We start from the raw sequence: 17724 nt of genomic DNA on the forward strand, positions 1-17724 counted from the left end.
ATAAAACTACATAGGGATAAAATCACTAATGCATGAGGATATAAACCAACTTCTAAGTGATAGGGGTTTGATGAAATTTAGGACAGTTATTCCATAATTGTCAGCTACAGGGATTCATTCACCTCCCTCTGTAACATGTGGTGTTAGTTGCTGGCAAAGACTGGTTGCTGCTCTACAGGGAACACTGGTCTGGTCCAGAGTTGCAATTCCAAAATTCCTATAGAAATAATTCTATATGGAGGCAGATTCTCAGCTGGTGTCATCTGTCAAACAACAACAGGAGACAGAAAATCCAGACCATAGGGAAATAAGGTCAAATTGTTTGATTCGGAGCCATTTCATTAAAGAAAGGAAAATATATGGCATATGGTGTCAAGTAAGGCAATTGAAATAGAGAGTCAAAAAAGTTCAAAATACAGCTGTGTATCTGCATGACAAATTGGAGAATAGAAGAATACTGTGATGTATCAAGTAGGTGAGAAAGAGCTAATTAAAGGGGATGGACTTGCTGGATGTTTGTTTCTTTTTCTTATCCAGCAGTCATTAATGTTTTTGTTTGATTTATCTTCAGTTTCAACTTCTACCTTCTGTTCTGCTTCACCCAGTGACATCAGTGTCAACTATCAGAAAACAAAAGCTGGGTGGATCCTTAAACCTTGAAACACAATCAAAGAACAATTATGGGAAAGAGATAATAATGTTTTAGCTGTTCTTTCCCTCCCCAGTCCCCGTCACCTCTCCCATATATTTAAACAGATTTGATTATTTAAATAAATACTGAACACTGAGGAGAAAAATTTCAGTGTAGTGCAGTACTGTGAATCTTCACTAAAATAATCTGAGTCACAAATGCCCATGACAATAATTTGAAAACTTACATCTACATGGCACATGATGCAATCAGACAAGCCATCTTCATTCTGAGTCCTATAAATGACCTTCTATGATGTCTGCTTTTTTTTTAAAATACAATAACACTAGGCACTTTGTGTGCCAGGAAATTCTCTAGGAAGATTTTTGCTATCTGTGTTGTCGGTTCAAATTCAACCCAGGTCAATAATGACTGAATGCTATCAACTGATGGATATTCAGTATTTTGTGTACACAATTGGCACATTTGCTGGCAGTCTCAAAGAAAAACCAAAAGCTGAATGGGCATGGAGCCTGATTTACATTCCATGTCTCAAGGTAATCCCTGCAAATGAAGTTTAGCAGTACAGGTGCCAGATGCCTCTTCAGAGGTGTCCAGTGGATTGAGTTGTCATTTACTTCAGAGAAATTTGAGAAGGAAACATGGCATTGTGGTTAAGCCACAAAACTAGGACTCGGGATATACGGCATAACACCTTAGCTCTGCCTCACACTTCCTGTGTGACATAAGGCAAGTCACGTAATCTCAGTTCCTTGATCTATAAAAATGAGGATAACATTTCCCAGATAGGGTATTGGAGTAGAGTGCTTGCAGGATTGCCTCTAACTTTCTACTAAGGAGAAAAAATGAAGCCAACTATGTACAAAGTGTTGTTAAATGCCCAAAGTGAAAAAGTAAAGAGAAGGATTTTTTACTGTCGTATATTTCAGTAATCTGAGTTTTTACCTATATCAACAGAGGTAAAACATTTTTACACAGAAGTGTAATTTTTTAAAAAATAATGTCCGGGAAAGTCTAATCCAATCCATCTGTGAGTAAAATCATCAACATCATCATCATCATCACACTGAAGACCGCTACACCAGCCAGAGGGATCACGGTTGATGGCGTCACTCCAGCCATCGTGTAGTGAAGTTCCCAGATCTGACTGAATCCTGTAAATCTACAGTCGTATAGGATGGCACTGCAGGCACAGCTAGGTAGGAACAGGGTTTGCACCCCTTTTCACATCACTGGAGACTGTGAGAGCGCTGTGGGCTGGGCTGTTCTTGTCCATTTTGGCGACATAGTCAAGGAGCTTGCAACGCCACTGTTGAATATAATGAGTGATTGAAAGAAAGCCAGATCTCTTCAACATTATGACACTTTGCATAGGGTCAAACCACTTTATGCTCATGATTTGGTGCTGATGGTGTATATGGAATGTCTCTAGTTGCTCCAAATCTGCTTGAAAAAAGGTCCAAGTTTCTGACCCGTGTAGCAATACGGGTGTACACAAGTTTGAGAGATCCTGAACTTTGTTTTAGTGCAAAGTCATTTTTGTGTCCATTTTTTTTTATGCTTTTTCATACATTTTTGTGACTTCATGCAGGAAGCTGCAAGATATATTCAGTACCAGTGCGAGAGTGCGCACTGGTTCATGGCTTTTGCTGTGTTTCTACACAACCTCAAGTGTGCAGCAGTGATGCTTTCTTGCCAATATTCTGTCAAGCTATTGAATGGATTTTAGGAGATGCTGCTCCACACATTAGAATCATGATTGTCAAGAAGTGTTCACTAACCAAGACTAAGCCAGTGCTGCTGCCTTGCTTGTGGAGAAGTCAGAGAATTTCAGCTGTGACCTCCAAGGTTTCCAAGATACCACCTACACTATGGGGTTGAATGTCTCATACAAGAAGACCCAGGTCCAGAACCTCAGAGCAGAGACACCAGATCTCCCAGTGCTGGTGAAGTCGAGTATCGTGGAGAGGGTTGATGAGTTCATCAACCTAGGCTACAAGGAGAGTTTCAATGGTCAGCACACCAGATGTTCTTCAACAAATAGGTCTCACTGCCTCCTGCATGTGAGTACAATGATGCTTCCAGTCTTTCCAGGCCCCATTCGTAGCATATAGTAATCAATGGAAAAACTCCCATTGACTTCTATTGGCTTTGGAACAGATGTTTAGCCAGTGATGCAAGCACAAATGTCAAACCCTGCAACTTGACTTCCCTGCTAGTACAAACACACCTAGAGCCAGAAAGACAGCTGGGGTTTTATTTTTCAAACTTCAGTTGTAAATGTTAGTTTTGACATCTGCAATTAAAAACAAAGAAAGGGGAAAATGTGTTTCATTCCCACACGGTACATCTCCTGGATCTCTGAATATGCAGTAAGGGGCCAGCTAACCTTGCCTCCCTTTTAACCTCCTGATTACATGTGAGCTCCAGCATTTCTTAGTATGTTCTTCCCTGCACTAGAAGGGCCTTTCTCATTGTCAAAGACGTGTATAGATAATGTGTTCCCCAAAATGTGTGTCTTACTCTTTATTGATATCCTTATCCATCTCCAAATTGTAAGTTAGCAAAGTTTCAGTGTAAAGAAAGGATAACAGCAGAGTCCAGAAGGTTCCTCTTACAGGATAGTCACCTCATCCTGTTGACATGTTTACATCCAAGGTGACAGACTCCTCAGCAGGATAACCTCACAGATGTTCCAGACAGACTTGAATAAATAAATAAAATGGCACAATTTGCTCCCTGCTGAATAGGATCAAACTAGTCACTGTACCCAACAGTAAGTTTATACTTAACAAATAAGAGTTTTGTAAAACTAAGAGAAGAAGGACTTTGGAATGATCCCCTGACTTTTATGTGGCATTTCAGATGGAACTATGCTAACAGCAAGTGGACTGTTCAGATACCCATGCTAGTTGCATGCACAGAAGACCAAACTCTTCCTTCAGTTACATTTATGCAACTCCCTTGGCCGCTTGTCTAAATCTACTGTTATTCATGGACAACAGATTATAAGAAGGATTTGTGGCAGAGGCTGTTTTTAAAATCTCAATGTGAGATTTTAAAAATATATACAGTGCAGAATAACACAGATACTGTTTTTTCCCCTGTGTTCATTACCGTTAGATGTAATGACGACAAAAAGCAGAAGCATTTTGTCACGGATGCAGGTTTGGGAGTGACATGCCAATAAGTTAAAGCCTCATAAATTGGTGGTGAGGAAGAATAACTGTTTTAATTCATGGTCATTTAGAAGGGTAAATTTCAGATGTTGCAGAGACCCTGTCTTAATATATAAACATGGCAAAGGGCTAGGTAAGAGATTCATCCATAGCCCACTGGATTTGATGGAAATCTTTCTGTTGACTTCAAAGGGCTTTGAGATCAGGCTCTAATGTAGAGCCAGACTATGCCTGGCACCAGGACAGCTATGCAAGGGGAGGAAGGACACAAGGATCTTATGGTGTGGCACTTGGCATAGCAGCCAGCCATGACTGAAGTCCTTGTGCTCTCCTGAGCACAAGGATTGATGATCCTCTTTTGCCTAACTAGTGACCCTGGCTACCCCACAATGGGTAAAGTTAGGTATGGAGCAGTGAAGCCATGGGTCACTCCACTCCATGCTGCCCTTATAGAAAGGTTCTGTAGAATTTGGTAAGTGTGACATCATTTGTGTTCTATACAGATGTAACAGAGTTCAGAAACCCATAGACTTTAATAGAAAACAATCTCCGTGTTGAAGAGCTTTTTAATAAAATAATTGGATTTAGCTATCATGCTTTGCCTAGCTGAAATGAGGGCTCACAGGGCCCTGATCAAAAAAGTTTTTCCACTTCTAAAATATGGCATCTTTACACATCAGCAAAGGAAATAATCTGGCTTGATACTGATCTGAGCCACTGATGCTGTGGATTGTTTTACATATATATGTGTGTGTGTGTGTGTGTGTGTATAGATATAAATATGTAGAGAAAGTGCACTACCTAGTTTTGCCAGCCTCAATGACCTTTTCTGTATGGGAGAGTCAAGAATAATGGAAAGCCAGGTGAGATCCTGAACAGAAAAGTTGTCTTTTAATGTGAACTTTGTTTTTGGAATAACATTGAATCAGGTATACTAAAATACATCAGTTTCTGTGTCCTTAACATTTTGGTTTCACTGAGGGAAAAAAAACCACATTCTTTATGTTTGTTATTGCAAGAAAATCCAACCTGTACTAGAAAACTACATTGTTCTTAAAAATACTGCTGTGAGGGGTAATTGTAACTTGTGACAGAGAGAGGTTATAATTATGTCTACATTACTTTCGTCTCCATGCACACAATAGAATTAATCATTTCAAAGGTATTTTTCTCTTATGCAATATCAGCTTTTAATGTGTTGGGGACATAATTCTTTCATTATAAAGAAAGGTAAAATTAGACCATGGTACGACTGGGTGGTTTCATATGACAAATCACTGTAGGGAATGAAGACTGAAGATAAACTATCATTGCAAAATTGTCAGAGTTAAAATTGTGATAATCTTCCACATGGTATCTTGCATTCCAGCCCTCTCAGATAGTTGACTCTCTCAATGGCCATTTGAGTGAAGTAGGTACTATTATCCCCATTTTGCAGATGATGACACTGAGACAAAAATGATTAAAAGACTTGCCCAAGGTCACACAGGACATGAGTGGTAGAGCTGGGATTAAAATCCAAGAATCATGTTTCAGGGCCCAGTCTAACAAGAAATCCTTGCATTGACTTAAGCATAGATGGATCGAGCTCTGTAATTGCCCAACGCTACACACAGTGCAGTTTTATTAAAGTGTATTCAAAGATAAAGCACTTTCTGCAAAGGTGAATTTCAACCTCCCCACACAAAATCTGAGTAAACTAAGCAGGGGCTGTGGTGCATGGAATTCATCTCAAAAACAAAGATAGACCACAAGGATTCAAATGCCACCCCCTCACAGGGGTGGTGCATCAGACTCATGGGATGGAACAGCAATCACAATTCCTACTGGGATTTCCTGCTTATTAGAGTTGTGGTATTGTGAAATCAGTGGCCTGTCCTGCACCTCCACAGAGCCCTATCCTGCAACTTACTTTGAGGGGAACTCTTTACAATGTGTCTTCTGGACCTCTGTTGATCATTTTATTACCCACTTAGACCCTGATTCAGGAAAGCAGTCAAGCTGTTGATTTAATTGGGCCTCCGTTTTGTTGGTAGTTCAGAATTTTCTTCTTTATACCAGGTAATTTAAAAATAGGAATGAAGCAGACAGGCTAAACATAATGGAGACATATGGCTAATGATTTTGGGTGCCTCAGTTTTAAAGTGTTCAGTTAGGCATGCTGTAGGAGGGGCTGGTTTCAGAGGGTACTACGAATTTTCTGAAAATCAGTGCCTTCCAAGGGATCTCAAGATGAGACATGCAAAATCACTAGCCACATTTGAAAATCTTTGCCATATGCCAACTCCACTTAATCCCTGTCTACATATTGCTATACAAATGTTTGATCACCACGTGTGTGTGTGTGCGCGTGTGTACACGTGTCCAGGATACATTCAACACCCAAATCAGATGTGAAAATTCCCCAGAACAACTGCCAAAACCCTAATTATAGAAGCGAATTTTACAAACATTCCCCCAGAGCTACCATTTTCTTTCTCATCAGAAAGTCTCTTGCATATAACAACACTTTTGTTAATTTCATTTATTTACAATGGGACAAGACTGAGACGGGGCAAGATTTATTACCATGACATCACTGACGTTCAGTAATTCATAAAACACTGGGTCTAGGAGTTAACACTGCTGTTATTTCCTCTGATGCCTGACCTCACCACAGTCTAATAACATACAGGAAATCCAGAAGACAAAAGGGGAAAGCAGTGGTCTTGATTGCTAAAAATAACTATAGAAAACTAGCACAATCCTGTAATAAAGTATGGCCCAATAATTTATTTAACATAGTAGTAGAATCTGCTAAAGCAATTGGAATCCATTATTCCTGTTCTAAATTTATTATGGAAAATAAGGAGACCAGGGAGGGAACCACTTAAAGAACTGAGACTTTTAAGTTGTATAGTTCAATTGTATGTATCGGTTTTAGGAGTGTGTTTCTTATTGCTTACATATGCTGTCTCCTTAATAGCTCAGCTAGAACAGACAATCATTGTATAGCACTTATGTTTCCAGAGGTCATCCTGTTTGAGCCAGACAGTGATGTAGGTGATATATTACACTTGACACCCCAGAATGTTGCTATACAAAGGGATTCTAAATCTCAGCGTCCCTGAGAATTGTTCAATATTCTTGTTGGTATCTAATGTCTGGTATGCCACTGAGATGGGATTTTTTGGTGTCTTTACTAATCAATCAAGGTTAACATGACATTCATGTTGTGCTTTTTTTCTGATCACGCTACTTTTGCTAGGTCATCTTGTACAGAGAAAATAGTATAATGAAATTCTTTGGGGGTTCCATGGTCATTTCATTTATTTAAAACAAGTTCTTCTTCTTGTCTTTAATACAGTCAGGATTTAGGCAGAGTTATAGAACAGGTAGAGTGAATGAGGTTTGCATACTGACCCTACAACTATTCTGTACAAATATTGCAAAAAACAAATGTTCACAAACATTTATTCTTATTTCAAACAGTTGTTCAGTTTGATCATGCTTGTGTCCCTCTTTATTCACTTATGTTGCACAGAGATTTGGGGAGTGCCTGTTCTTCCTAAGAACATCAATATTACCATGCAAACAAAGATATTTATGTGTGAACAAGAGTATTTGGTAATTGACATTGACAAACTGTTTTAACAGCTTTTTCACCTGATCAGGGAACAGAAGCATACCATGTGACTTAGATGACCAATCACACACCAGAAAAAATGAATAGCAAATAAATAAAGGCAACTGTTTGTGAAGAACTCATTTGAATTGCATCCTTTATAACTATTAAATCATTCAGACTCTAAACAACCTTGGGTACTAGAGGAGTATTTTGAGGCTAACCAGGTGAATCTGAGCCACCGAGAAATTAAAGTCAAACTTTTCAAAATTGGGTCTCTAAAGATCAGCCCTAAGTAAAAGTGGCCTGAGTTTTAGAGGTGATGAGCAACCACAGTTCCCATTTAAATCAACAGAGCCTAAAAATTGGGGCCTGAATTATGACTGGGATTTTCAAAGGAGCCTAATGGATTTAGTTGCCCAAATTCTACCAAAGCCTAAGAACCAGATTTTCAAAGCTATTTAGCCACCTAAAGATGCAGGTAGGTGGGATTTTCAGAAGTACCTAAGCAGGTTAGCCACCTAAGGCCTGTTTAAATTAACGGGAGTTATTAAGCTCTTATCTGCATCGTTAGATACCTAAATACCTTTGAAAATTTGACTCTAAGTACCTAGCTGTATGAACCCACTTTAGAAAAGTTTGGCCTAAGTGACATACTCAAAATCTGTGGCAAAATCAGGAATAGACGCCAAGGGCCCAATCCTGATTCAGCTTAAGTCAATGGGAAAATAGAACTAAGCTCTGCACCTTCTGTCTCTCAGGCTTTACCTCCAGGATTATCCTTCTTCCCTCGTTTACATTAGGGTTGACTTGAATTACATGGGAACATCTACAGGAAACCAAACCTAAAGACTTTTATAATTCCCACAGTGAATAAGTGAAACTATTGTATATTCAGTATATTGGGACCAGAATTTCATTTACACTAAGGATATGAAGGGGCCTTAAAGTGGGAATACATTACATTTCCCTCCATTTTTAGGTCTCTTTGCTCTGGCAGAGCCAAGGGAGCAGTTTTACTGTAAATGAGAATCAGGTCCTTAGGTCATTTTGTTACAATAATCTTTCTTTGAAATCTATCTGATTTTTATTTGCCCTTGTACAAAATTTCATCTTACTACCAGCATGCTTTTTCATGAATGCCAGTCTTTGATTATATAATAGACTTGAAACAATTTTGAAACAGTGAGCAATTTGTGAGCCCACTATGTACTTCTTGCTATTTATGGATAGGCTGATTCACTAAAATGTGATGCTTTGCATTCAAATTATAAAGCCCAGGAGGTTTCCAATTATATGTTCAAGCACTTTTCCAAGGGCAAATAGTTTGCATACTGTCTCGCTAAAAGCTTCTTGCCTTTATTTATTATTTGAGTTTCCATTTTGGATCTATGTCCAGCACTCTTGAAAATGATCAAGTGCACATTTTTATAGAAGCTTTAAGGACTAAATTCTGCCCTCAGATGTATGTGTGGAGATCCCAATCTCCTGCTGCTGAGCTCCTCTGAGAGCAGAATTTGGACCTAAATCCTTCTTTATTGCTTCTTACTCTTATTTCTGAGTGAGTGCAAGATCTTCTTAATAATTTACTCTGTTTACTGCTTGTTTGTATTCTAAGGGGTGAGGTTTTACTATGACTTCTGCACTTAAATGTATTTGGGCAAGTTGCCCTACTTGTAATAGGTTATGCTTCCAGGAAAGCATGCTTCCAGAGACCTTCAAACTAATAATGATACATTAATGGGTCACCTAACAATTATACATTTATTATTATTATTATTATTACTTGCTGATAAATTTGAGAACTTAATTAACATCTTTACATAGTATTTAAACTGAAATATGAAAACACTGTGGGATTTCTCTATTTTTCCTCTTATTTCAAAGGGGTTATTCCCCAAAAGCCAAGAGCAGGATATATCATCTGTATATTCTGTTGGCCAGATTTTCCACTCCTTTATGCAAGTCATAAACCATTGTTAATGGAACCACAGTGTCATCAAACTGCTACAATGGAGTCTCAAATCAGGGCCTTCATCCATTGAATAATTTCCACATCTGTTTCTTATTTGTCTCATAATGGCACACTGGATTACCTTGGGATGATATTAAAACTGTCATGACACTAACTTTGTAACATTATCATGTATCCATTGGGGTACAGGTTGAGCAATTATCTGCATTAATGAAAGAATCCCAAGGAAATGTGTACTGATAATAACATTTATATTAAAAATGGCTTATAGCATTAGTGCCACTTTCTGTTACTATTGTCCAGTACTTATAATGTCATCTGCTTATTCCTTTAATTTATTATGCAAGAAGTAGATTTGGGGTGTGCAGCTAAAGTTCAGATCAAGTTTTCATTTTTTGTAAGTTAATATGCTACAATTTGTGATTTGAGGGACAAAGTCAGGAAATAGAGTCAGAGTGGTGGAATGAAGATCATAGTTTGAAGACTAAACAAAAAAGGAGAGGTTGAAGGAGAAGAGAGTGATGCCATGATGCAGGAGATCAAAGAGGGTACTCAGATATAGGGAGATAGCATAAGGGAAAACATAGAGTCCTTACAGGAGGTGACTAGGTAAATGCCAAGATGTGAATGAAGGGGATGAGAAAAGGAAGATGAGAGAAAATATGAAGGCAGGTTGTTATGATATTGGAAGAAAAATATCATGTGCCTTAGTTGCTTTAAACTATTAATATTGCGTTAGGCCTGAGATACGGGACTGTTTCTTTGTATGCATCTGTACAGCACCTAACACAATGGGACCTCTGACTATAATCCAGTGGGAGAGGAAGGGAAAAAAGGGGTTACAGCAAACTGCATCTGTAACTATAGTCCATGGCATGTAGAGGTGAAAAGGAAATGTGTCCCCAGCATATATTCTGGCTTTTCATGGGAGATGTGGATTTTACCCACACTGCAAAAACTAGAAACATTGTGCTTATTTTGATTGGCAGATATGGCCCTGAGCCAATGAAAAATAATTGGATGTACTGAAATCCCATTGTTTTGTATTTATTGGACTGGATTTGTTTAGCGTTGGCGGAGGTTTTATTTGATCTAGTTTATATCTCATCATGCTGTTCCCCCAGCTCACAGAACTAAAAAGCAATGCATTGAAAAGTACTCAAAGAAATGACTACTAATAATGTGAATGAACTGCGTCTGGGGATAAGGGAAATGCCGGTCTTTAAAAGCCCAAGTTAGCTAGAGAAGGATGCAACACTGCCATTTATGCCAAGATTTCTCCTTGGGAAATGTGGGTATCGTGGTCAATGAAACATGCTTCACCTTTTTTAATTCCAGATACAAAGTCCAAACATCAAGATCTTTATTCAATCCTTATTCAGGCAAACTCCCACTGAAAGCAATGCAAAGTTATTAGAAACATATGAGTATTAGACTAGAGCTCAGGAGTTGTCTGAATGAGTTTTGACTGATGTTCAGCAATGTCATTCTAGTTGTAAGACAGACTGTCTGGGCCAGATTCTTAGCTGCTGCAGGTAGGTGTAGCTTCACTAACCTCCCTGGTGATATGCCAATTTGCCCCAGCTGAGGATCTGGCCCTCTGTAGCTATCTTGGATGCAACACTGTATTGAATCAGACTCAGTATTAGTGTCCTTTTGTCACATAATTGTATTGCTTTTTCTTTTCCTCAACAGGACAACATTTTTAAACTGGAGGATTCGCATTTTGAAAATGGACGAGGGAAAAGCCCCTATGACCCCAAATTGCTGACAGCTTCTCTTTTAATAGGTACGTGCGGTGGTGTATAATGAATGAGACCTACTTTCTCTATAGAGAAATACAAGTTTGCTACATTTTCCCTTTCACACTATTTCACAATGGTTGTGGGGTTTTTGTTGTTGTTTTGGAGGTGAGGGTTCTATGTTAAAATAATTCCAGGCTGATTATTTGGCAGATGGCTTATCCAAGTGTTTTGAAAATAAGGTGACTATATAAAAGATGCCTCAAATATCAGCTGTTTTGTTTGTTTCCCCATTGAAATGGCACTCTCTTAATTTCAGCTGAAGTCAGTGGGAACAAGGGATACTCGGGAATTTACACATACAAACCCTAAGACCCTGATCCTACAGCTGACTGTCTATAGGGGCTAGGGAGCAGGTCTAGAATCATGGGTTGTGGAGTCCCTGGAGTGCTGACTCTCACTCATCAGCACCAAGGGAGAAGGGTGAAGTAGCACCTCGCTAAACCTGGAAGGTTAAACCCCACAGGACATTCCCTCGGAGCATCCATGGCCCGCAGCCATCTGATTGGCTTACTCCTTCTACTTGAGCCAGCAACGAGCCAGCTGGTCTGTCTGAACAACGGATTCTGCCACATCAGACCCTGCTCTTGCTTGCCTCCTGCAATCCTGATCCAACTCTGTTCCTGGTTCCTGAGCTGCTCCTCACTCCTAGCTTCCCCCTTGCTCCTGCTCCATGCCTGATCCTTGCCTCTCTCTTGTTCCTGCCATTTCACCTTGATCCTGACCATCGGCTACCAGTCCTGGCTCTGACCCTTGGCTCTAACTTCTGACTGACTCTGGCTCAACCCTTTGCTTGGCACTTGGCAGCTGACTCCATCTCTGGCCTCTACTTCCATACCCTGTCCTGACACCTGCTCTGCCCATTAGGACATACTGTTTATGTCCCAGTTTTGAACACACCCACACAGAGCCTCACTGAGGTTGTTGATGGCCCTAAGAAGACACTGGGGTGAGGGTGTCCACTCACTTTCAGTTGCAGGATCAGGGTTTAAGGACCAGAGTTTTAAAGGTATTTAAGTGATGTCACTGATTTCAACCAGAGTTAGGTGCCTAAATACCTTTTCAAAATCTGGCCCTAAGTTACTATTGCGTCATTGATCCTGTTTAGATTTTCTGGCTGAGTTTTGCAAAGCAGGCTAAGAGATTTAGACACACATCTTTCATTGAATTAACTATTATTAAATCAGGAGTGGCTAAATTAATGGAAGATGTGTGTCAAAATCCTCTACATTGCATTGAAAATCTAGCCTCCCTTTTTATTTTAATGACTAATTTTTCCTTCTCCTTTTTCTTACCTTGTGTTAATGTTGTGTGAGAAGGAAATAAAAAGGCATTTTTTCCCCTTTCCCCTTACCTGAGCAGTTAAAATTTCATGGGTTTTGCTACAGAGGCTTTGTCCTTGATATATGACTTTGTGGGTCAAGATTAGTAGCTATAACTCAAGATCTCAAGGAGGCATCAATGGGCTTTCAAAAGTTCACTGTTCTGTGTCCCCCCAAAACCCTCCCTAAGATAAAAACTAGTCTAGCGTGAGTTATATTCTCTGTTACTTTTCAAACATTGGTAATTGTAGGTCTTTACCCAATCAACATTCATGCTCAATTTACATTGCATTTGCTCATAAAAGACAGCAAGAATACATAGTCCAGAAGTAGCCCTAATGATCACAGGTGATGAGCTGCCCTGGGGCCACACAGTTTTGTAAACAAGAAAGAAGCACATACCTTGCTCCAACTTGCACCCTGTACTTACTCCAAACGAAAAGGAAAGAACCATGTGCCTAAAAGGCTGGTGCATAAATTAATGCCTGGAGCAACTTTAATTTGTGATGGAGCTGCTCCCCGGGATTGACTTGACTATTTACTTCAATATTCAATAAAGAAGAGGGATGATGACAAGCCGGTATTACGTGATACACACAGTATGCAACCACACAAAGTCAAGAGTCTAACCTTTCACATTCCCTTTTTTACCCGGTCCTGCACAAATATGATTATTTTATTTCCTTTGGCTTTGCTTTCAATGTTTTTAACAAACCTTTGCCTTTGCCAGGTTAGTCACATTTTTGCTGCCTCAGTATTTTTTTCCTCTGTCTTAAATATTTATTTCCCCACTATAGATCATTATCCTGAGCACCTTGTTAGGTTTTGACTCAGGCTTCAAGTAGATCTGTGTGCTTACTTGTGCTCTTGAAAATCAGGCAGATTGATTTTTTTTCCCTTTTTTTAAACCACAGGACAATTTTTGCCTCTCTAAGACTTCTTATTGGTTTCCTTATTGCCACATTGTGTTATGTGCTACATTATAATGCTACAATTATGTAGGACATTTTACTAAAAAGTTCCCTAAGTACATTACGAAGTGGGGGCCAGATATACTCACTGGTTTCCAATGGCTTACTCTGCCAGTGGCCCTCCGGTAGAAAGTTGATCTGGTGGGAAGCACAGCCCCCTCTGCACCTACATGATCTCTGAGGCAGCTGATACAGCATTCCAAATGGGTGGAATTGACCCAGAAGAGGGTGGAGCCAGGCTGGCTGGGAGATGAGCTATTGAGCCACAACTGCTTCCCCACAGTACAGTTCTCCCAAAACTTTTTCTGTCGCAGTCCCCCTTACCCATAATGGAACCTGTCCACGCCCCACAGGAAATGCAGTAGAGAGCCAGAGCCAGAAGTAAAGCTGTGGTCGGGGCCAGGAGTCAGGAGCTGGGAGTGGGGTCTGCAGTGGGGCAGCAGCCGGGGCCTGAGGCTGGGGCCAGATCTGCGGCTGTGGCTGGGGAGCAGAGCAGGGCTGCATGACACTCATTCCCTGCCCCCCATGGGGCGGTGGCCTGTGCCCTGCCACATACACCTGAACATTCCTCTGCACTCCCCTCGGGGAGCGCACCTCACAATTTGTGGACCACTGCCATAGTAAAGCCCTTTGGAAGGAGATAGCTGTACTTTCTCCTGCCTTTTCCTAGAAGTGAATGATCTCCTTTGCTGCAGCTGCCTTCTTCAAGGCCAGGGATTGCAATTTGCACCCACACATACTCACATGTTTGTTTCTGTGAATATTTAAAATGATCACTCAACCATCACTAAAATGCAGCCACCTCTGAGGTGTAACATAGCTTCTATACTACCAGCAACCCTAAACAGTGACTTTTTTAAGAGTGAAGGCAAAGAATAAATTCTCGATTCAGAAATGACAGGGCAAATTTTAAGTGAGTAGAATGTGATTGCCCAAGTTGGAATTTCAGCAGGACACCAAGATTAATATGCAAAAAGTGCCCTACAATATTTAATAGCAATTAGTATTCAGGGTTTTCCATTTTTGTCTCATCTGAAAGAAACATTTATGTGTATAAAAAGGGTTTCCGGATAAAATTCAATCATGTTTTAAAGAAATATTTCATCATTATTAAATTGTTTTGGTATATTTTTAAAATAAGTTTCTCATTCCACCCACGTGCAAACATTATTCATTATTTTTTAATGTTTATTAAAGGTAGCTATTGCTACTCTGCTCTGAGTAGATGCCAGTTGTGAACATGCCTTCAAGAATCCAAGCCATTCTTTAGTCATCATTTCCTAGCTATATGTTGCTAACTAAACAACCCGCATGTGAGCATGTTAATACATGAAAGTGTTAGGAATATCTACTCCCAAGGCACTGCTTTCATCTGTTGTAGGACAGGAGAAAAAGGGAAAGGTAGGGTTGGTTTCAACTATGAAAGTTGCAAGAGCAGGTTAGACAAACACCTGTCAGGGATGGTCTAGATAATACTTAGACCTGCTTTGAGTGCAGGGGACTGAACTAGATGACCTCTCAAGGTCCCTTGCAGTCCTACTATTCTACGATTCTGAGAGAAGATTGTTAGCTAACGAATTAGTCTGAGACACTTAGGCTTTAGGGATTTTCAAAGAAGTGTCAAGGAGTTAGACAATCCAGTTGCACTGACTATCAATAGTATTGGAATCATTAAGTTCCTCTGAAAATCCCATCTGGGATTTTCAAAATCTCTTCATATTTGGCTTAACTGCTCCCATTGAAGTCCATGGAAGTTTTGCCATTGAATTCAGTGGGAGCAGAGTCAGGCCATCGTTTAGTGTCCCAGTGTCACAGGGTGCATCCAACATTGCCCGGTGTGCTGCACTGTCCAGCCTGTTCCTGGTACCAAACAAAAAGCTGTTTTCCTTTCACCACTTGTATCTTTTATTCCTCCACATTTCTACACACAGAACATAACACAGACATATTTGCCACACACCCTCCCTCATCAGCACACCTCACCTGCTGAGCCCCACTTTACTTCTCTTTCCTTCTACTTGTATCTTCCCAATTTACACCATAAGCCCAGTAATTACCACCCAGGTGCTCATAATCCCCCAACAAAAACTATTTAATTGCTCACCAGTGAGCCTGCAGCTTTCTGCATGCTTCAGCAACATCAGTGATCAGGGTGCTGCTGCTAACACTGTGTTAGCCTTAATAGTCTGAGGGCATCCTCTGACCATTTGGTACCAGTTTTCATTAGGGAACTCTTTCCAACCGGTTGCAGTAACCTGCCCATTCCAGCATTAGTTTTATCTTCATCCGTGGACATCTAAAATTGATCATGACCTTAAAACAAGAACCTCAAAATTCAGTAATCTAAAACAAGAACTAAGCAACTCTTTTATCCTTAAGAGCTGAAGACAAAAAAGTACAAAAGATACATGAACATTGTTTAATTTCAGAAATCTTGGTATCTAAGAAAATCTGGAAATTGTTCTTAAAGTTCAATGGATCAGGAAAAACTGTTCCGTCCAAAAGATTTACAATGAGAAACCGAGTGGTTGTGCACTTTAATGGTCACCTTTGTGTTTGGAAAGTTAATATACAATATATCTGTTTGTGTACATGTGTCAACACCAGTCCTTTTGGCCAAAGAGATTTGTTTTCACAACACCTTCCTCCTTACACAGCTCTCTGCATGCTGATGAAAGAAAATGATGTATTTGCTCTGTATAGGGAGCGGTATCCATTTCTTTATGCTGCCTGGACATAAATGAAAACTGACAATTTGGGTTTTTTCAGCTTCAGGAATTATTGTAAATTTTTTGAACTGTAAATTCCAATATTTTTTAAAGTTGCTAGTGAAAATACTGTCAATTTAGGCATTAATGAGAGGTCGGAGGGCTTAGCAATGGCATGAGAAATCCTTTTAAATTTATAGTAGCCATGAGTGATTCTCACGAGGTTCCAAAGTGAAGGGATGCATAAACACCCAATACTTATACCTAGAGAAGGGACAAAAATTTGATTTAGATTTCAAACTCAAGTTCTGGGAAATCATTTGGGGTCATCCTGAATCTGAAAAAATTGCACACAAAGAGCCTCACCCCTCTTGTGAGATTCCTGGTACTTCTTGCTCCTGGTTGAACTGGAAATAGAGTAAGAACACCCCTTCCTGCAGTACTGTGCAGTTAATCCTAACTGGAACAAGGAGACACAGAAATATACAAAAAAAAAATTAGAAATGATTTTTAAAACACAATGGGCTCAGTCCAGCAATCCTTACCCATGAAATCCCAATCTCTCACCCTTATCCACGATAAGGGCCTCATCTAATGTCCATTGACTTCAATTGGCACTGGACTGAACCCTGTCAGAACTCTTGCATATCTCAGTGAATCAGTTCAAGTTGTAGGCCAAGGGTCAAATAGTTATTCCCTTGAAACATACTTACCCACCCCTACTTTAGAGGTAGCTGTAATAGAAAGCAAAAACTTGCCTTTCGACGTCCAAAAGCTAAGTTCTAGCCCAGTTCAGAACTCTACGTAAAATGTGTCCTTCAGCTTCTTGTTGGTGAGATTCCCACCCCACCTATGACCACTGGCAAAGACAATCTCCATCAGATCAGATCAGACCACAATAATGTTAAATTGTCATGTGGTGAGCTGGCACAAACCTGGAAGCCATGTTGCATTCCTGAGGTGACTGCACCTCAACAGTTGTACAGTTCTTCGTGTGTTGAATGAGATCCTCAAGTGCTGAGAGACCCCAAAATGCAAAATATTACAAAACTCTTAATAAGTTGTTAACCTATTTGCTTAATTGTAATAGTCTATTATTAAATTTGGAATCCTTTTTTTCCTTGAGTGACTTTCCCATCGGTTGACAGCTAAGAAATAAAAAACTGGTTTTGCTGATTTATATTGATTTATTCGGACTTGCCTGGGAGTGGATGAAAAGAAAATGAGGATAAGGTTAAGGAAAGGTTAAGAGGAGCATCAAAGTCATTTTTCACAAGCCAAAAGGGGTTGTTGTTCTTTAAAATCTCAGCTGTATATGCTGTACGTAATAAGGACTATAATTAAGTGATTGTCTCCTGTTTGAAAAAAAAAGTAGAAAATGAAACAGAAGAATGAGAAATTGTTAATTAATGATATGCTGTTCTGTTTCACTTCTGATTATACCTCCTGCTGGGCACGACTGGTCTATTTGCTTATAATCTCTGCTGTGAATTCATTTAATTCCATGCCTT

At 39.8% G+C, this 17724-nt stretch overlaps 1 protein-coding gene across 2 annotated transcripts in view; it reads left to right on the forward strand.

Moving 5' to 3' along the window:
• The window catches only part of SEMA3A (semaphorin 3A), a 419590-nt gene that overhangs the window by 325911 nt on the left and 75955 nt on the right, over nt 1-17724 (forward strand). For both annotated transcript variants that reach the window (XM_084624857.1, XM_084624856.1), the window contains one exon: nt 11106-11199. In XM_084624857.1, the coding sequence (XP_084480983.1) occupies nt 11106-11199 (94 nt within the window). The remainder of the gene's footprint in view (nt 1-11105; nt 11200-17724) is intronic.

The sequence above is a fragment of the Lepidochelys olivacea genome (assembly GCF_965140295.1).
Source record: "Lepidochelys olivacea isolate rLepOli2 genome assembly, chromosome: 1".
NCBI classification, from domain to species: Eukaryota; Metazoa; Chordata; order Testudines; family Cheloniidae; genus Lepidochelys; species Lepidochelys olivacea.